Here is a 22,167-nt window from a genome sequence, read left to right as displayed (position 1 = left end):
GTTCGCAGATGATAGAATCCCGCAGTGAATTGGCATGGGGGGAACGAGCGAATGTACAAGTTTGGGATTGTGCACCACACACACAACGTGTAACCTCCGCTACTTCGTGCAGTGAGGCAAGGGTAAACCCCTTTCAATCCATGCAATAGAAGATTAATAATTGGGCTAAACTTATAGGTAAGTATTGCTGTTTTAGTTATGTATTACCTCGTTTATTAATTATGGGTAATGATAATTTATATTATTTATAGCAATTAATATAGCGAACTTCAATCCTCGCGCAAACTTCAGCCTCCGCTCTGAGCGCGCAAACTTGGTGGCCCTTTTGTGCATCCAGGTTTAAGCTTGCGCACCAGATATTCCACGCAAATTTCAATCCTGCGCAAATTTGGTGCTGTAAAAAAAAATAAAAAGTTATTGGCTTTTGCAGTGTCGAACCTCCAGGGTCGAATCCATTCCTGCAACTTTATATTCCACATCAGACTTTTTTCAAAAAGAATCCTTGAGAATTTGAAAGGGTTCTCCCCTTTGTTGTTTGATAGAATAAATCATATTAAGACCGAAACTAATAACTTATTTAACCATGGAGGTGATTTATTTAACTAACTAAAAAGTTATACTAAGTCTATAAAGTCCAAATGGCGATGTCCAGCAGGAACTGGGCAAGCAAGCAAGCGTGCATTACGCGGCACCCTATGGCCCATAGTATGGGTAATTTTATGCTGTGCAGTTCATGTCGAGCTTGACGAAATGAAGCATGCAAACTTCATCGGCACGCGCAAATTTGCCGAACGCAAATTTCACTCCCAAAAGCTTGAAGTTTGCACGGCCCATCTTGAAGATCAACATTATAATAAATAAATGATAATTATTTACTAATAATTTAAGTAAAACCACAACAACACAATTCACAAAAACATACAAGAACAAGGTTGATCCTTTTCTTTTCTTACTTACTAGTTGCGATGATCATAACCCTCCATCAATCTTCCCTCTCTTACTCTACTCCTAGAGTCCTAATACTCTAGCTAGCCCTAGTCCTAGAACTATGAATGATGAGGTTCATTCTGCTATCGTCTTCGTGGAGATGATATAGCGGAACGAACCCCATACGCGTACTTCGAGCTCGATCCTCCCAACGGTCGGAAAGATGGAGGGTTTCGTTACGATCATCGCAACTAGACCGAGTAACTAGGGAGCTTTACTCCTTTAAACAATTTTTTTGACAGCTTCGGTCAACCAAAGATGAAAAATCAGCACTCTAGACCTGCGAAGTTGTCAATTTCTTTTTTAAAGGAATACAGCACCCCAGTATCTGGTTCTAATTAATATTAGGGCAATTTTGTTGCTGCATTCCACCAATTGAATTTATCCTCCTAATTTAGGTCAAATTACTCCGAGTTATAATATTCTTACAAAACCAACCTGATCAAGAATGGTGGACTCCACGGAGGAGACATTTCTGCATAGTGGACTTTAAAAAGGGAAAATTAAAGGGCAAATTTAACTCTTGTGCACTCATGCCCAAAGGAATCGAATATGGCAAAATTGTCAGGGTGATTTAGATGAGGTCATCAGAACAGCAGTTTTATAATACAGGAGACAATACATTTTTTATTGACTGTTGGTTTTCACTTTTTTGCAGGCTTATATCCACAATAACAAAATAGCATTTTTACTGATTACATCAAAATCATTGGATCTGCGACTCTATCAAGTACAAAATATTGCAATACAAATTCCAAGCTCCTTTTAAGCTATTTTGGCCAACAGCAAACAAAATAATTGAAATTGATTTGTTTTATAAGACACTTAAAATCTTGGTATAATCCTTCCAACCTCACAGAAGTCAGCTAAATACAGGCATGAGAAACCTGACATAATTATACAGGGAGTCACGATGGACAACCCTGTAAGAAAGAAAGGAGGCCCCAACAAAGGAGGCGGACGAGGAAATAAAAGCAGAGGAGGTCAAGGTGGCGGGGGTCGTGGCGGAGGTCGTGGTGGAGGTCGTGGAAGAGGTCAGGGTTCAACTGGAGGAGGAGGAGGAAAGAGTCAAAAGCCTGCAGGATTTGCGTCGGAGACTGGAGCGAGGAAGGGAAAATATGATTACTTAGACGATGATGTTTGTTTTATGCCGAGGGAACATTCACGTGGCAGTAACACCAACAGTAACAGGTACTTGTGTTGTTGAAGGATCTGTAGCTTTTAAGAAGAGCATGTAATTACATTTCTTTTCCCCTTCTCCTCTCAGACCTTACTCAAATAAAAAAAAAATAAAAAAACAGTTTAAGCGACTTGGAGGTAGTTTGATTCATTACTGCAAATTAATGTTTCTTTTTGCAAAACAAACAAATAAACCCCAAAATATGCAAAACCAATTTTATGAAATCCATAAAAGCTGCACTAATGACCTTTTAGGCCTGAGCAATCGAGTAGTCCATCCCCCCATGCCCGAGGAATGTCTCTACCTCTATTGAGATAGATAATTGTTTTGCAGAGGTGGGGGCGCTTCAAAAGGGGGCTATTCGTCAGGAAAACCACAGAGTTCCTCACATGGCCCATCATCATCAGGACGAGGATCGTCATCATCAGGACAAGGGTCTTCATCGTCAGGGCGGGGATCATCTGGAGGACCTGGGAACGATGGATATCGAGGACGGGGTGGTGGCAACGGGTCAAGAGGGCGTGGCAGGGGTGAGTCCAGGAAGGTTCAGATGCAGCAACTTCATATGACTACTGATAATCAAGAATTAGTGCGTGACGTCCTGAGAGAACTGAAGGGGGCAGAGCCCACTGAGTTCAGGTAGGAGTAACTTGCTTTCTAATGATCTGTCAGACTTCAATGATCTTTGGGCAAGCCTGATTCTTTACAGAGGCAATGGAGGTGATTGCCTCCATGTATCTATTTATTTCCTTGGTATTTTCAATAGAAATTTAGACTTCCCTCATGGAGGTGCCCAGAGTACTTAAATCACACAGTTTTAAAGAATATAGAATGAGGCCTTTTGTTGTAACGCTGTTGCTCTTGGCTTAAGCAACTAAAGCCAAGCATCAGCGTGTGAATTGTTTTTTGTCGTGATTTTATCTATGGCCCACTAGCCACAATCCAGGCCAACATGCTTGGGCCACCCATTCTCAACGTTACAATAAACATTGCGTGTCTTCTTCCCAGAAGACCTTGCAAGCCAACATTGAAAGGGGGGGGGGGGGGGGCAATGAGATATGGCCAGGGTTGGATACATATTGAGTAGTTTATGTGGCCAGAGTTGAACTTGGCATCCCTTAAACAAGTTTACTGTTCCCTTCCTTTTTTATTCCATGCTTTAAATGGTCTCTGAGGATTACACAGCTAAAAGTAAGTCTCTAACCTCACATTAAAATGTTGTTAAATATCACAGTGTTTAATACCCTTTCAAGTGCACTTTAAAAATACGTTTGATTTTCGACTGTTTTCAACACAGTGAGCAAGGCTACGAGGAATTGGATTATCATAGCGACAATCGCTACTGGACTGAGGATAAAACAATGATGGTTGAGGGCGCTTCTTTCTTCCAAGTGGATGAGGAGGACGATGACCTGCAAGAAAAGCTTGTCAATAAATACGCTGTGCTCAAACTACTTAAGTGAGTGTCCGCCATTTTGGTCATTCAAAGTTAAAAGTAAAACTTTTCTTTCATTTTATAACAATAATAATAATAATAATGGCTTCTTATACAGCACTCATAAATGTCAACCAGTGATGCTCAATGCACTTCAACATTCAGTATTTTCCCGCGAGGTATGTGGGACTACATTTGAATTATGAGATCTCCTTTAAGAGCACCATGTAACGGTTTACAAGGTGCTTTGGTGCAGTATACTAATCAATAAATGATCTTTGAAGGATTTTTTTTTTCACCCCAATTTAAGGTTGATCACCAGTTTCTTTTTTATAGTTTGTCAAACTTGCATTCTAAGAGGAAGTAGTCATAACCTCTTTTAGTGGCTGATAAATGAAACAATAAGGTTTGTGTTAGCACTGAAGAAATGTCTCCTAAGATTTTTGTTGCTAACTAATTTACTGTGATGGGTTCCTAAGTTCCCCGAGGGTTTGCCCTTAACTTTTCCAGTGACTAGCCATCCAGACCTGTGTTGGTCCGCCAGCCCTTTCAATTGTTTAAATTTCAAATTAATGGATGTTTTTCAACACTGAACTAACCAGCCACTCCACTTTGATTTAAATTTGACTGGTTCCTCAAGTATTTAGCATTTGGCCAGCAGACCACTGTTAAGAGAGAAGGCAGGTTCTTACTGTGGACTTTAGTTTCTAGATTTTACTTTAACCGTGCAAAGTTTCAAACTCTTGTAAAATTTTATGTCAGATATGGCTTCCATCGTGACCACTGCAAGGAAGCCTTGGAAGAGACAGACGGCGATGTCGGCAAGGCAGTAGAACATCTTCTCAAAACTTGCTTTGAGACCTCTTCAAAGAAGAGCAAAAAGAAACGGACTAAGAGTCAGGGAGAGCAGGACAACGAGGCGCTGATGAAGGAGGCCTTGCTCCAGAGGGAAGAGGAAGCTCTGGCCCTCAGCTCCATCTACAGAGACGACTTTGAGGAAAGGATACCCAACCAAATATGGGTCATGACCTTTGACCTGCCTCATGTCACAGATCACTTTCAGGTGAAGGCGAGGCAACTGCACGACAGAAAACAGCAGATGGTTGAACAATCCCTCTCAAATGTCAATATCTGCAGATTCTACCAGCAGGGTCATTGTCGATTTGGCTCGTCGTGCAAGTTTCGGCATAAACTAACCCCTGGAAAGACATACCAGGAGATCTGTGATAACTCCAACGCACAGGTTTATCAGTTAGAGATCCGGTTCCCGAAAGGGAATGTTTATCCCATGGAACCCCCACTTGTTGCCTTCCTGACGGCCAGTCCAGAATTTCCAATCGTTAAATGCCTCAATGTCTCTAAACTGCTGTTTGATGAAGCGAAGGTTGTCGCTGAAAGTGCCTCTCCTGTTGTGTTCTCCCTTGTCGCCCTTCTAGAAGATCCTGACCAGATGATTAAGGCCCTTGAAGAGAAACCTTTGCCAATGGGTCTTGCGCCTTCCTTAAAAAAGGACGATTCTGCAACGAAGCATGGTGCCGGACGTGGAAGACCTCAGAGTGCTTCTGCTGGCATACCTCTAGGCACAAGAACTAAAAGTTCTGTGAATTCATCAAAAACAAATTTGAAGAAGGAGGATCTTGATGAAAGCAGTGAGAGTGAATATGATGATGAAGAGGAGGAGGAGGAAGTCGAACAGCTTCCAGTTAGAACTAATAAGAGCGTACCTCCAAGAAGAGACAAGAGAGAAATTGAAAGGCTTAACAGAACCCTCAAAGAGACCTTTAAGAGGAAACAGCATTCTCATGCATACAGGAACTTCTTGGCAGACAGACAGAAGCTGCCTGCATGGAAGGAGCAAGAGACCATCTTGGAAGCTCTTGATAAAAACCAAGTTGTGGTTGTCAGTGGCATGACTGGGTAAGATACTCAAACAATTTTTGAAGTGACACAGAAGTAAATTAACCAATCTTTGGATTGTGAACATGCCTGTAAGGGCTGCCAACTCTCCTTGATTCAGTAAAAAAGTTCCCAGACCAATCAATTCAAGTTCACATTACAGTTGAAAAATGTCCCTGATTATGGAAACAGTTTCCCTATTATGTTGAATGTAATTTAAAATATCACCCTGAGTGTTGTTCAAAATCTCTGTGATTGCAAGATGCAGATGTTGGCAGCTCTGCTGTAACAACTACTCTGACTGATATTTTAAAATTCTTTAAGAGCTGTTTTCATAAGTCAGGGGGGAAAAGTCTGAATTCTTCTTTTTAGAGCGATGTCTTCGGTCAATGAAGTTATGGCCAAAGCCCGGTTCATACTGCCTGCGAATGCGAAGCAAATTTTACATGAATTTGACATCACAACCCTCCTGTTGCACAGATATTCGCAAGTGAGTTGAGCAGAGTTGAACTGCTGCAAATTATTCCTTGCGAATTTGTGACGTCAACATTCGTATTCGCAGGAAGTATGTACCGGACTTAAGTTGTCCCCAGATCTCCATGTCCCTCATAATAATAATAATAATAACCCGTTTTTATATTGCGCTTTTCACACCCGGAGGGCATCCCAAAGCGCTTCACATTATTACCTCTGGTCACTGGGCCTTAAATCACTCCTTAAACCATCTCAGCTCCCTGGTGAGGAGTATACAGCCTCGTGCAACATTAATATGCGCTACTCGGCTAAATCAATCACAAGAACCATCTCTGCCCTTACAGGTACCCATTTACCCCTGGGTGGAGAGAAGCAATTATAGTTAAGTGTCTTGCTCAGGGACACATGTGTCATGACCGGGATTCGAACCCATACTCTGCTGAACAGAAGCATTAGAGCTTGAGTTTGGTGTTCTTATCCACTCGGCCACGACACCCTAACGCATGCATTTAGATATTTCTCCAGCTGTCACAAACCCAGTGTCCTAGTAGATCAACATAAGACAGGTGATCTCGACCTCTTTGAGCTCGACCTTGAGTAATCCTTAAATGTTATCGCTTTATGTTGTCAGGTGCGGAAAGACAACCCAAGTTCCTCAGTTCATCCTAGATGCTTCCCTTGCAAACCATGGGCCTTCATTGTGTAACATCATCTGTACCCAGCCAAGGCGTATTTCAGCCACAGCGGTGGCTGAGAGAGTTGCTAATGAGAGAGCTACAAGGCTGGGAGGTGTGGTTGGGTACCAGATTAGACTGGAGAACAAGCAGGTACGGAATAAAGTCATTGTGATTTAGCTATCAGCCTCAAGGGCTCAACACTAGCTGGGCGTACATTGTCTATTAAAAAGTGCTACGGGCTAGTAAACACCACTTCTCAACTTGCCCTGTGGACTGATAACAACTGCCACCTACTTGTTTAAAATGTTCATATTGATTCCCTTTTAGATGAGAGTAATAAATTGTTTACATGTGTTAATTTATTTGTGAACATCACTGGTTGTGACCACTACCATTAATCCATTGGAAAGGGCTACTTAAAGTACCTGGGGGCATGTAAAATGTACAGGTTACTCTACGCGCCTGGGGGTCTAATATACAAAGAGCTTAAGCGCAAGGTCTGGCGTCATTGCAGTTTGACGTTGTCGTCATTATTTTCATCAAATATTGATTTAGTGTGTGTACAACATTGGTAGGAGTTATAATATGATTCACAGATTTGCACACAAGTCACATGGTTTAAAGATGGTCATAGTTTTTTTTTACTTCGTAGTAGCCTTCGAGAAAAACTCTGCCACAGTCGAACCGTCAGGCTTCTTTTTCCCCATATTTTGTTTACTGTAAAAAATAATTTGCTCAAAAATCCATTCCAAATAACTAAGGTTTTTTTGTTTCTGTTTGCATCATACCCACACAGTCGTCCTCTACAAGACTTCTCTTTTGCACAACTGGTATCCTTCTGCGTAGATTGGAAGGAGATTTTAACCTTGATGGAGTCAGTCATGTCATTGTTGATGAAGTGCATGAGAGAAGTGATGAAAGGTATGGAAGCTGGGCTTGGAGGATGATGGTGATCAGAGGTCAATAAATAATATCAATATTGAACATTTCTAGTGTGCTATGTCTGTCAATGATGACACTCGTGGTGCAAAAAACAAGAACTCTGCTACAACACAAAGACAACCAAAGTTTGTAATGAAAAGATGAACACAATAAATATCTTACTAGATGTTAAATTTGTGTTGGGGATAAAGAATATTATTTGGTTTTACCAATACACTGATGTGTGTAAAGAAACGATACTAAGTACTTTCCAGAGTCCTGTGAATTTTTGTTAAATATCTAGGAAATTTTAGGATTCAAACTTATGGAGACTGAGAACAAAACATAAAAGGGAAAACAAAATTTATCCGTAGGGAAATTCTAATGACTCGGGCTGCTTCACTACTGGGACAAAGGAAAGAACAAAAGATGTCTCAATAGGGATGCAAAAAAAATGAAATATGTGTTTGGGTGTGTTTCCATGGGAACTTGATGACAATTGGCAATTTCTGCCAATTTATAACTGTATGAAACAAAATTTCCTTTTTTTGTGTTCTCATGTTTACTTGAAGTGATTTTCTAATGATGGTCCTGCGTGATATTCTACCCAAGAGGAGAGATCTTAAGATCATACTGATGAGTGCCACACTCAATGCTGAGTTGTTCTCCTCTTACTTCAAAGGCTGTCCAGTCATCCACATCCCAGGTAAGGGTTGTCTCTTTACTCCACACTGTTTCATATGTATCAGTGTGTTGTGTTCATGAATACTGTAATAGCGCCATCATAAGGCGTCTGGGTTACACAAGAATTGTTGAAAGACGAAAGAATGTAAAGAACTCTGAAAGGCTGATGACTAAAGAAGTGTTGTATTGCGTTCAAGGATTGTACTTTCTCCAATACAACACTTGAGTCTGTGACTTTGACTTGAGCCAGAGTCGAGTCACCAACTTTATTGACATGTATGCGACTTGACTTGACTTGGGGAAAAACGACTTGTGACTTGACTTGACTTAGCAAATATAACTTGATAGTTGAGAATTTACTAGATTTTACGACTTTGCAATTATTGTTGTAACTAAATGTGGCAAAATCAAGTCTTTGGTGATAACTCTGCTGCTGACGATCAAGATGTTTTCGAGTGCACTTTTCAGAGGGCAGAAATGTTAAATCTGCCAGGATAACAGGTTTTTTATTTTATTTAAGTTTGTCACAATGCCATGGGTGTGGGCTTATTTTGGGACGTTATGTGACTTGTGATCTGACTTGCAAAGTATGATTTATTTTGCATCTGGTGAAGTTACTGAGTTTGTTCTTAAACATCTTTACTTACAGGAAAAACCTTCGCTGTTGAACAGTACTTTTTGGAGGATGCCATTGAATGTACAAAGTGAGTACTTTGTTGATCAGTCTTTATTTGTTGCTCACAGTGTATGTTGATTAATTGATTGATTGATTTGTTCATTCAATACCCTGATGACTGGTAGAGTTGTGCCCATCTGTATGTATATTAGCCATAGATCAAGACCACATTACAAACTTTTGCTGCGCATGGCCTTTTCCTCATGATTGTTAAACCACAGTTGCATGCCTGAATTATCTATGTGTAACTGGTCTTTTTGAGTGCAGTTTTTGCTCAAACAGAAATTGCTTTTGTTGGGAAAAAGAGTTAAATTCTTCGTCCTAACAAGAAAAAATTGTTTGTTATTCCACCAGTGGGGACCAAGTCATATGGTGACATAGCTTCACTCACACTGCCCAACTTTATGGAACAATCTCCCGGAACATTTAAAAAACATTGACTCCATTGTTAAGTTTAAGATTGCTTTAAAGAGGCACTTATTTAACATTTTATTCTACCAGTTTTGTTTGTTACCCAGTGCATCTTGTATTTGTATTCTGTTGTGTTTTTCTTTAGAGCACTTAGGGACATGTTTAATTGCTATGTTTTAAGCGCTATACAAGAATGGTTAATTATTCTTATTAAATCAAAAACCATGAAACTTGTACATTTAACGGTATCTATGAGATTGTCTCTTCAATGCAAGTTGGGAAGGTAGTGCATCCTGTACCAGCCAGGCTCTTAGTGGATGATACCTATGCCTACATTCTTACTAGCCCCAGGAGTAGGTGGCAATGGTGGCAGTTGATTTGGGTTGATATCCCAAATCAGTTAAGTGTAGCTCTTACTCTGAAGTGGCCATCCGGCCTTGTAATGTTAGGCGATACTTTTATTTAAAGAAAAATGAAAATCTAACTATCTAAAGTTCTGAAAATCCAACTCTTGCAACTTATCAACAAAATTGTCCATTCAAACAAATTAACAAGTACTATTACTGCAAACTATGTTATAACTATTGCTGCAAAATAATAATTATACACACCTTTCAAGGGATGAGATTGTTCAAACTTTTGTCTGAATTCAGACTTTTCATGTGGGCCTGGTGAAGAAAATCAGACAATATTTTTTTCCACAAATAAAGAAATCCTGCTCATTGGTCTACTTCTCTAGTGCATTGGATACTGTTTCCAAGAGCTCCTTGGAATCTATAACCCTAGGGGTTACCAAATGGTAGAAATGGCATCATTTCAACATACAGTTTGTACCTTTGAATTTGTATATAAGTTTCAGACTTTTTCGCTAGTAATGACTCTCAACCCTGACCTTTTCAAACAGCTATGTGCTTGAGGAGAATTCTACCTATTCCCGACCAATCAAGCGCAGCAATGCTGTACAATCAGAGAGTACGGCCAAACAGTTGAGGGGCTTTACACACGACGGTGGGATAGAGGATGATATAGCGGAAGCATTATCCTCGTTGAATGTCAGCCCCCCTAAAGATAACGTCAAAGATTGGAATCTAACAATTCCACAGCTAGCTCTCAGATACAGCGGTAAGAAAGTCCTTATTGTATAACACAGACGATCCTTTTTATTCAAAACTTATGTACAATTAGGTACGAAAAAGGTGAATCATGATAGCAAACAGACAGTTGTCTAGTCAACCCTCCTACTGTCTGACTATTCAATATCATCCACTGTCAAACTTTATTTAGATGAGGAGGAATAAGTGACAAAATGTGTGACTGATTTCTGACTAGCACCACCGAGCAAAGATATTGTTAAAAAAGGGAGACCAACAACATTAGTGCTAGCTAGCTCAGTTGGTTGAGCGTCGGCTCGATAACCAAGAGGTCGCAGGTTCAGTTCTCACTCTGGTCAATTTAGCTGTTCAACCCCAAATTATTTAAGACTTTTCGCTCGTTGTTTGTCACTCGATGTGTGAAATAAAAAAGCTGCATCCCCTAGAGGTGATTTCTCTGTTTGAAAGGATCATTGGACATTGTTTGACATCTAGTACTTAATCGCAAACCTGTTCACTTGTTTCAAACCAACTATGGTGCATTGATTTGTGTTCGTCTTCCATAGATTACAGTAAAAGCACCATCAGAACTCTGGGTACAATGGACCCAGATAAGATAAACAATGACCTGATTGAAACGCTGGTGTCATGGATTGTATTCGGTGATCATGAGGTAAGAGGGACATCTAGTGACCAAAAACCCCTTCCTTGTATATCGTGCACCTCCCTCCTTCAGACAGTTTGGACTGGGATCAAATTGGCATGTCCTGGTCAAGCAGTCTAGGGCAGTGGACTCAAGTTTTGAAAGTATACACTAATCCGGGCATGCAAATGCTGGGCGCCGCTCGCGCCACTGCTGCGGTGTACCTGTACCTTTTCCAGATGATTTGAGTTTGGTTGCAAAAATTTGTGGTCGGTGATCTACATTGGTATATCATGATATCATGTCAAAGAAAGTGTGTAAGTTGAAGGAAAACATCTTATTTCCATAGAGAGTGAAAAGGAACATGATTTTCTTGTGTCTTTGTGCACAAAACTAGGCTCAGGTACACTGCAGCAGGTGCGCGGTGCTCAGATTGGTGTATAGAATGTGAGTTTGGAATTTGCATTACTTGGTAACGAGTAATGGGGAGAGGTTGATGGTATAAAACATTGTGAGAATCGGCTCCCTGTGAAGTAATGTTGTTTTCGAGAAAGAAGTAATTTTCCACGAATTTGATTTGGAAACCTCAGATTTAGAATTTGAGGTCTCGAAATCAAGCATCTGAAAGCACACAACTTCGTGTGACAAGGGTGTTTTTTTTTCTTCATTATTATCTTGAATTTTCGACGACCGATTGAGCAAAATTTTTCACAGGTTTGTTATTTTATGCAAATGTTGAGATGCACCATCTGTGACGGCTAGTCTTTGACAATTACCAATAGTGTCTACTGTCTTTAAACAATTTGTTTTATTTTGATTCCCAACAGTACCCTAAAGACGGAGCCATTCTTATCTTCTTGCCAGGGTTAGCGGAGATACTGTCTTGTTATGAACAACTACAGAGCTCTCTTTGTGGACCAAGGGCTAAAAAAAAGTAAGGCACCTAGAAACACTCCTAGAATAGAGAAATGGTTTGCTATGTTACAATCTCTTCAAATAAGTGGTGTGTGTTCTTTTTTGTTATAACTGTTGCATATTATATATTATTATTATTGTTGGTTTGTTAAAAAACATTCAAACTTGGCAGCCAGAGGCTGAATTGCGTTTAAAATTACATAAGAAAATGTATATACTTCTTTTAAAATTACAGAAAAACATTGTGAAATATAAAAGTATTTATTTAAGTACAATTTCAAAATACAAGACATCCAAAGACTAAAATACAAAAATACTTTCCACTAGGATAACTGGCATAACATACTTCTTGCTACATAAACTCTGATAAGTGCTACTATTAATTAAACATTTTAAAAAGATCACAAATAGAGGTACAATAAAGATGTAGAACATCTGAAAATTTAATCTCAAGTGAAGAGATGGTGACGAGAATAACCTGTGATTACAGTTTGCATATTTTATAATTATACTTACAGGATAGCTTCTGGACCGAAATTTTGTTTCTTTTAGGCAATCTTTCAGGCTACAGCTGGTTCTCTTTCTGACACTTTTTGTCCCCAAAATTGTCATAGATCGAACACATAAATCTAACAAAATTGTATGGAGATGACAGCATTTAAAAAAGAAAATTGGGGAAATTGTCAATTGAATTGGATCTTCAAAACCTTTTCCCCAAGGTTCAAGCTTGTACCTCTGCACTCTTCACTTTCAAGTGAGGAGCAAAACTCAGCCTTCATCAAGCCAAAGGAGGGGGTGACTAAAGTAGTCATTGCGACCAACATCGCCGAGACCTCCATTACAATTGATGATGTTGTGTTTGTTATCGATGTAGGCAAAATGAAGGAGAAAAGGTATGTCCCTTTGTTTTGGTTTTGGTTTTGTTTTTTTCTGTCGATGGAGCAAAACCTACATGGTGCAGTTTATGCTTTGTTTTCAAATTCTCAAATTGGAAAACTAAAGGTTTGACCTCTCAAATTTACCTTATCCATTGACCTCATCCATTCAGGGGCCCTACTGATATGGTGTTGGATGCATATGGTTTATACGATCACAAAAATCTTATTGTATCATAAAATCTTAAAGGTAATAAACAGGATTGGTATGGATAAATAACATCATTCTGTAATTTTAGTCTGAAAGCTTACAAATTAGGAAGTTCATACTAGAACCATTTTCTCTGTGAAATGTTTCCTTCTAAAATGCAGTCATATTCAAGAAAACTGTATCTGAAAATTTTCTTAAAAACGTGCAACAGCTGGCTTTGGTCATTACAACCAAAAATAATGACAATGTGTTACAAGCTGATTACAAGCTGGCAAAAATGTGCTTATTTTGACTTCTTTCTCCTGACTGGCACAACAGATTAAGCCCATATTTTCACAGGTTTGTTATTACATGTATGCAGTTGATCACACAAAAAAGGATCATCGCGACTATTTTGTCAGCCCTTCCAATTCCGTATGAAACCTTAATTATAATAAGTTTCCTGTGCTATTTTAAGGTATGATTCGTCAAAGGGAATGGAGAGCCTGGAAACGACCTGGGTGTCGAGGGCCAATGCGTTACAGCGCAAGGGAAGGGCGGGGCGTGTCACCCAAGGGGTGTGTTTTCATCTCTACAGTAAACACACCTATGATGAACACCTTAGAGAGCAGCCTATTCCAGGTATATGTTATTAGCACTGACACACTTTTCAAGATACTTTGGTTTTTTTGTGCATTTTAGTGTATTTTTTTTTCTAGTCCCATCTCCTAATTCTTTTTATAAAAAAGGCATAAACCCTCTTAGGTAATTGGTTTGTTTGTTTGTTTGAATGATCTTCCCATCAAGGGAACTCGGCAAACTCCCACAAGGGATATAAACACCAAGCTTGAAACAGTATTGGTTAAACGTCTATGATTATGAATCACACAAATCAAGAAATTGTGATTCATTAGCTAGACGACAATATTTATTCTAGTCATTGTGAAATCAGCGGTTAGCTTTGGGGATTCGAACCCACAACCTTGTGATTGCAAGTCATGCAGTCTAACCACTTGACCACGGTGACTTGGTTTTGTGTATTACCCATGCAACTGTAGCCTCTTTGCACAACATTCACTATTAGACAAATTTGATTTTTTTGTTGCTTAAATACTATGTCCTGCATTAGTTTTGTCCACCTTTGTCAGAACATCGCATCCCCTTTAAAGGAACACGTTGCCTTGGATCGGACGAGTTGAAACCGTTTGTTATAAAATGCATATGGTTAGAAAGATGTTTTAAAAGTAGAATACAATGATCCACACAATTATCACTCAAAATTGCACGGTTTTCATTTTACGTCGCGAACTAACACGGTCGGCCATTTATGGGAGTCAAATTTTTGACTCCCATAAATGGCCGACCATGTGTGTCGACGAGGTAAAACGAAAACCACGCAATTTCAAGGCATATTTGTGTAGATCATTGTATTCTACTTTTACAACATCTTTCTAACCATACCGATTTTATAAGAAACGGTTACAGAACGCTTTTCAAAGACCAACTCGACTGATCCAAGGCAACGTGTTTCTTTAAGGTGATCCTGCTCATCAGGGGTAGAACACAAAGCAAATATTTTGTATTTTTTATGACAACTTTGTAGAGATCCAGAGGATTCCACTGGAGCAGCTGTTACTGAGAATCAAAATTCTGGAGATCTTCAAAAGGCAGTCAGTTCAGGTGAGTTGATACAAATATTTGTTGTAATAAACATGTTTTATTACCCTTATTTACAGGTACCCTCAGTCTTTGGGGTTACAGTGATTATGTTTACTTATGAGGCGGGATCCTTGGGTTCATTACCAGAAATATATCATAATAAAAATAATACTACAATGAGCTAAACTGTTTGGAATTTTTTGGTTTGTTATGTCAACAGGATGTGCTGTCAAATCTACTGGAACCTCCTCCAGTGTCGAATATTCAAGATTCTATCTTAAGATTACAGAATCTTGGAGCATTGGACCTTAGTCAGGTAAGATCATCCTAAAAAAATTAAGATTTTAACATTTCTTATCATCAATTACTCATTCAAAATGAACAAAAAAAGATATTCCAAGGCACATTGACCAAGGCAGAGTCCCAATTTATGCACAGAAAAACTTATGAATGTTTTCAGCTGTTTAAGCTGAAAGTGAATGATGTGACACAAGCAAATACCTTACACTCTGTGACTCATGGAAATTCACTTTGCTTTTGCAATTCAAGTATGAACTGGGCTTACTTCTTGATAACAAGTTTTAATTTAAAACTTATAATAGATGTTAAATTTGCATTAAATTTGAGGTAAAAACCAAAATTAATATTCTTTATCCCCGATGCAAATTTAACATCTATTATATCGTTGCGGTACCCGCTGCCAAAACATAGGATTCGAACTGCCTCTAGCTGCCGGGCAACCTCGGTAGTCTAGTTGGTAAGACACTGCTCTAGAATTGCAAGGGTCGTGGGTTCGAATCCCACCCGAGTAATATGCCTGTGATATTTTTTCACAGGACTCGGGAAAGTACTGAGTATACAGTGCTAACACACATCGGTGTATGGGTAAAAAACCAAAATTAATATTCTTTATCCCCGATGCAAATTTAACATCTATTATAAGTTTTAATTTTGTGTTTTCAGGCCTTAACACCACTAGGTTTTCACTTAGCCTCCCTACCAGTTGATGTACGCATTGGCAAACTCATGTTGTTTGGTGCTATCTTCCGCTGTTTGGATCCTGTACTTACTATTGCTGCTAGTCTCAGCTTCAAGTCACCATTTGTAAGTGCTTTCAGATTCTATTTTTATCATCTGGGATTCATTATTAAATTTCCATTCATCTTAAGAAAAAGGATTCAAATTGCCCAATTGTTGCCTAATTATTGTGTTTTATCATAACTATGGTGTTTATCATAAATTGACTTTGTAGTATTGATTCTCTGTAACTAGGTTTCTCCATTTGACAAGCGTGATCAAGCAGACAAGAAGAAGTTGGAGTTTGCCATTGGTAACAGCGACCATCTTACTCTGCTCAGAGCATACAAGGTACAGCAAAAGTCACCCTTTTTAAACCAGCATTTCCGCGGTTGATTTGCAGTACAAATATTTGATAATATGAATAAACCTACCAACTGTGCTTGATATGAGAGTGGCTAGTGCTAGAGCACTCACCTCTCACCACTGTGGCCCTGGTTTGATTCCTGTCAAATGCCGCGCAAGTAGAGTTGTGCGTTGGTTGTCTCCTGCATAACAAGAAAATTGCTCTGGGCCCCCCAGATTTCTTCCTACCAGAAAAATCAACTACTTCAGATCTCTGGCTGTGTTCAGTGGCCATATGGGTTGATGTGGCAGAGTGCCACAGGTGCCTTTACATGCATGCGGCTTGACCCACGCTGTAGCCGCCTACTTTGCAATTCGTAAGGATAATTAGCTTCACAGATAATTATTATAACGGTCACCCTGAGAAAGGATTAGTTTATAAACCATCTTTAAGATTATTATGATTAATTATGCCCAAATTGAAAAACACTACCTCACAAAGTACCAATAATGTTTGTATGCTTGCATGAATGTAATTAGCATATTGAATCATCATCATTCTCTGTGGTCCATCAAGGGGGACGTAGAGCCACTCAAACCAAGCGATTTGTTGCAGACTGCCACAGCTGCTGTGCCGGTGAGTCATGGTCCACTTCTAGCTGGCACAACCAGGTGTTGCGTGGTCGCCCTCTGGGTCTCTTCCAGGCTGGGCCAGGACGGAGTTCCCCTCGAGCGTTGACGCTCAGCTTGAGGGCGGCATGTGCTGGAGTGTCTTCTGGAAGTTGACAGACGTGGCCAAAGAGGGAGTGGCGTCGCTGTGAGATGGTCACACGGATGTCCTCGAGACCGGTGGTTTCCCAAATTGATTCGTTGGAGACAAAGTCTGACCAATGGACACAGAGTATGCGCCGTTGGCATCTGGTATTAAATGCTTGAAGCCTACGTACATCTACTACCAATAGTGTCCATTGGATGGGAAGGGCTAATTGCCCCAAAGTTAAATATCAAGAGCTTTTATTGCTGTGTTTTGATTCTGTTTCTTTCTATTTTAAACTTAATTAGAAAATTTGTGGTGTTAATAATTGTCTTTCTTTGCTCTAGGGTTGGACTGCAGTGATAGAGCGCGGCTCGTACAACGGTTATCGTTATTGTCATGAAAACTTCCTCTCATTCAAAACACTTCAGGTGAGTTTCCCCTTTCAGTAAATATTTCTCATGGCAGTGTTTTACTAGCTCCGCGTAAAATGTGTGTAAACTGAAATTTATATATGATCTTATGCAAACATTTACTCCTGTTCTGCTGGCCTTTCCTTACTGACCCTAACTACTGTTTTCACAAAATTCTATGGCCAAAGAGCCTTTAACTTCATCATAGAAATGCCAAGCTGACTCTGTTCTGATTTTCAATCGACTTTTAAAGACTCACTTGGTTTGAATCTACAACTTTGCTTCATACATTTTATGTTGCCCAGATAGACTCTTGCATTAGCTGCTACATACATTTTTTGTATTATTATTATCATGATTTGTTTAATTTGTTACTATTAGATGATAGCGAGCATGAAGCACCAGTTTGCTGAGCTCTTATCGTCCATTGGTTTCGTCCAAGATGGTCTGAATGCAAAGATGATGGACAGGAAGACAGGAGGTAATGGAGATGCAGTCTTGAAGATGTGTGGACCAGAGGTAAGGGTCGACTCTCTTTAGAAGATAACTTTTACCATCATCATCATCAAGTTCTGTTGTTTTCAGCTTTAACTGCAATAAACATCCTACACAGAGTTGAAGCCAGTCTAAAGCTTGTTATCATGAAATAAATTTGTTGTTTCTTTTTTTTGTCTCCGCCGCATCAGTGCTTGAGGGTAACAACCTTGTTGCAATAAAGGCGATCTTTGTTACAGAGTCATTGATGTAAGCAAATAACCTATGGAGTGAGAATCGACCTCACCAGAGCTTCCCACTCTTCATAATACTGTAGAAAGTTATCTGGAAATAAACAAATCTTTCCTGATGAACAAAAATAAAAATCTCCCTGATTATGGAAAGTTGTTTTTGTATCATGTTAAACATATGTTTTTCTATAAATCTTCCTGATTGCAAGATGCAAATGTTTGCAGCTCTGCGTTAAACCCTTTTGACCCAACTCAGTTGAACACTGTCACAACATTTTTTTATCTACATTATCTGCTTTTTGGTTGTTGTTTTTTTTTCATCAAAGAGAACAGACTAATCTGTCATCAAACTATTCTGTTTCAGGCTAACTCCAATGCAGAAAACTCCCGACTCGTAGTCGCTGTGCTGTGTGCTGCCCTCTATCCCAACGTTGTGCAAGTCATGACACCAGAGTCCAAGTACAGTAAGACAAGCGCCGGGGCAGTCCCTAAGGCTCCAAAACCCACTGATATCAGATTCAAAACAAAGGAAGAGGGATATGTGAGTTTTGTGCACAATATAATATTTGTGAAAATAGTTTGGCACTAGACTCTGCTAGATGTTTATTTTGGTTATTTTACCCATACACCGATGTGTGTTAGCATTGTATACTCAATATTTTCCCAAGTCAATAGAAAAAATATCACAGGCATGTTGCTCGGGTGGGATTCGAACCCACCTCCCTTGCAATTCTAGAGCAGTGTCTTACCAACTGGATGACCGAGATTGCCCGGTAGCTAGAGGCAGTTCGAATCCTATGCTTTGGCAGCGGGTACCGCAACGATATAAGAGATGTTAAATGCAAATTTAACATCTCTGCTAGATGTGTTTTAAGTAGGATTTGAAACTTTGCATGGTGGAAATACGATATAGAAAGGTTTGCGGTATCACCATGTAATGACTATCTCTAATGAGTTGGGGTGGTTCTGAAAAAAACCGTTGGTTTCAACTCGACTAGATGTGTTTTGCACCATTTTAGGAGCAATTAGATATTGCATACTTCTGTTAATGAAACCAAGTATGCTTCATAAATGAACTGAATCACTGTAAACAAGGGTGCTTGTTACGTGGACCAGAAACACCAGGGTTAACCCCTACTCTTCCATGATAAGTGTTCTTGGTTTTACGTGCAGTATCAATCATAGTACATGGGACCTATGGCTCCATCCGAAGGACAAAGCAATTATGGTAAAGTATCTTGCTTCATGGACACAAGTGCCATGACCGGGACTCAAAACCACTTTCTGTTGGTCAGAAACATCTGGTCGTCTTCATAACTGGTCGTCTTTGTCTGTTTCTGTCTTTTCCCCATTCTTCAGTGCCATATTTAATTATTATTATTATTATTGCATTTAAGTACGCCAGAGCTTGAGTTAAGTGCTCCTAATCGCTCGCCAATGACAAACGGCAATGACAAACCACTGTATAATGTATAAAGTTGTTGTCAATGATGAACCAGAATTTCTCAGAAATGTGAAAGTTCACAACATTACTTGCTCATCTGGATTGATTCAACACAGTAAGCAAGGAAGTTACATTAAAACCAAAGGTTTTATGAACATTAAAACAAAATGTAGTAATAAATGCAGGGGGCCAGTGGCAACCAGTTTTAATTTGATCTGTCAGTCAACTCAAATGCTAACAATTATTTTTGTCCTTTTCCTAACTAGGTTAACATTCATCCATCATCAGTTAACTTTCAAGTGAGATATTACGAGAGCCCGTATCTGGTGTATCATGAAAAGATCAAAACATCAAAGGTAACCATATCACTCATAAGTACATCAATAGGTTGCCATACCTTTTGAAGACCAAGTTTTTGGTCACGACCTGAATCCCTACTTACTGTGAATACATAATTTACCTATAGAAGTTGAAAGGCACTGAACACGTTTGGTAATTGTCAAAGACCAGTGTTCTCACTTGGTGTATCCCAACATAAGCATAAAATAACAAGCCTGTGAAAATTTGGACTCAATTGGTCATTGAAATTGCAAGAAAATGATGAAAGAAACAACACCCTTGTTTTAGAAAATAGTGTGCCTTCAGATGGGAGTAAAAGGCTTCTGGCCAGAAGTCTTTTATTTTAGTTAGAACTTACCTATTTCTCAAAAACTACAGAGGGAGTCGTTTCTCGCAATGTTTTATACTGTCAACAGCTCTCCGTTGCATGTTACCAAGGTTTTATGTTAATATGTATTTTGAGTAATTACTTGTACAGTGCCCCCAAGCTTTGTTATTGAAATTTCAGATGAATATATTGTCTACTTGCTGAGAAAACAGCCAATAGGAATGGTACTCTGCATATGCAATACCAGTGTAAAGTAGGTGTTTTAATAAAAAAAAATCCCTTGTTATTCATTAGGTGTACATACGTGACTGCAGCATGGTGTCCATATACCCACTGCTGTTGTTTGGCGGCTGTGATCTATCGATTGATCTCGATAAGGGACGCTTCATCATCTCATTAGACGAGGGTTGGATTCGATTCAGCGTTGCATCCGTTCAGGTAAATGGAGTCAGCTTTTTTCCCAATACAAGAGCTTGTTTTTTAAGCAACAATTTTAGGAGGCCAAGCGAAAAAGATGGTCAGTTATCTTGATTTTTTTTAAATGGATGGCAAATGGAATAAAAGTGCTGAAAATGTGTGAAGTGCTAGTGAGACCATATTGGTGTAAGGCCTTTTGTCATTTATTTTGTATGCAAGTCACCAGACACACAAGGCCTGAAGGCCACTTCAAGGTGTGGGCTACAATTTTTTTTTCCAGAGGCCGTTGCCACCTACTCCTAGGGCTGAAACAGGGTTACCCCTTTTACAGTCCATACGGATGTAGGCTTGGGTATATAAGAACTCAACAAACAAACAAACACCTATTATTATTATATTCTACTTAAATAGTCTTTGTCGTGTATTTATAGGTAGCTGAGCTTGTGAGAGAGTTGAGGCTGGAGCTAGACCAGCTCCTAGAGGACAAGATTCAGCAGCCTAACATGGATCTATGTACGTGTCCACGAGGCAGTCGAATCATCACAGCTATTGTACAACTCATAAGTACACAGTAAATTGCAGCCATTACATCATTAGTGTGTGAGCAGTAGCTTTGCATTTCACCAACTTTGATTCAAGTCATTGGAAGTGTGTGCACAACATTAGTGAGATTGAAAACATAAATGTTACTAAACTTGCACATAAATCGATCATGGGGGAAAATATTTTGCTTGAAAATCTTTAGTTTTTGAGATACGAATAAAACAATTAGTTTTGATCTTGCTAGTCCAAAACCCGTTTGAAACTGTGAAAGCAAAACATGTTTTTTTAATTATTTCGCTTGACTCCAGTGACCCATTGTGCTATGTGTTATGTTGGTTGGGTTACACACAAAGTGTGGATACTGGTCATTGAAAATAAATGTCAACGACCAGTTTCCAATGCGGTTTACTAGCTAGCTTTAACCAATTTGAAAAATTGGGAACAGAATTTATTAAAGATACGAGTCTTCCAAAGAGGTTGTTTGAAAAAACTTTTGTCAGTGTGGAACTTGCTGTACAAAAGTGGACTCAACAGCCAACTCTATACTATTGAATTATGGTGTGCTACTGAATTATTAGTTTGGTACCCATAGCTGTGACCTTAGAATGCTCGCAATTTTGGCGGTCAAAATTGAAGGGAAAACTTATGGTAAGCGTACAAACAAATGTTCCTTTTAACTTTTGTAATTATCTGTTATTTTTTCGGATAAATTATTGCAGTCTGCTGTATTTATTAAATTAATTAAAGTCCCAAGACGAATATTATGAATTATCTTTATATTCCTATAGGCCTATGGGAATCGCACTGTGAGGGGTTTGTTTGGCTGGCATTTTATGGAATAATAGTTTGCAAAATTAATTTGACTCTTCATCGTTGTGTGTGGCTATCATTTTATGGATCATTGAACTTGTGTAGTTTGCGAATTTTGAAGAAATAAAATGACAGAGTAATACAGCTTTTTAAAAGAATTATTTAATTAGTATGATCATTATGGTGATTAATTATGTGCAACAACAATATATTGCTTTAAATTAGTATTTCTGTGTGGTTTTTTTTAAAGGACCCATACAACTGAAAATTAAATATTTAATTAAAGTACAGCCAAGCAGAACAAACTTAATTGTTTCA

At 39.1% G+C, this 22,167-nt stretch overlaps 1 protein-coding gene across 1 annotated transcript; it reads left to right on the top strand.

The window, feature by feature from the left end:
* The first annotated feature begins 25 nt into the window (after nucleotides 1–25).
* Nucleotides 26–22,159, top strand: LOC117289024 (putative ATP-dependent RNA helicase DHX57). The gene is made up of 24 exons (XM_033769933.1): nucleotides 26–177; nucleotides 1,847–2,178; nucleotides 2,501–2,806; nucleotides 3,465–3,626; nucleotides 4,365–5,519; nucleotides 6,604–6,799; nucleotides 7,446–7,570; nucleotides 8,143–8,276; nucleotides 8,904–8,958; nucleotides 10,246–10,463; nucleotides 10,999–11,105; nucleotides 11,903–12,009; nucleotides 12,710–12,883; nucleotides 13,534–13,697; nucleotides 14,659–14,735; nucleotides 14,935–15,030; nucleotides 15,678–15,818; nucleotides 15,987–16,082; nucleotides 17,178–17,261; nucleotides 17,625–17,762; nucleotides 18,333–18,509; nucleotides 19,679–19,768; nucleotides 20,374–20,517; nucleotides 20,928–22,159. Exons 2-24 carry the CDS (start codon nucleotides 1,901–1,903, stop codon nucleotides 21,069–21,071), a joined length of 4,368 nt encoding a protein of 1,455 aa, XP_033625824.1. The 5' UTR covers nucleotides 26–177; nucleotides 1,847–1,900; the 3' UTR covers nucleotides 21,072–22,159.
* Nucleotides 22,160–22,167: the final 8 nt, after the last annotated feature.

This window comes from Asterias rubens, chromosome 1 (genome assembly GCF_902459465.1).
Source record: "Asterias rubens chromosome 1, eAstRub1.3, whole genome shotgun sequence".
Classification (NCBI taxonomy): domain Eukaryota; kingdom Metazoa; phylum Echinodermata; class Asteroidea; order Forcipulatida; family Asteriidae; genus Asterias; species Asterias rubens.
This window is presented reverse-complemented; position numbering and strand designations above follow the sequence as displayed.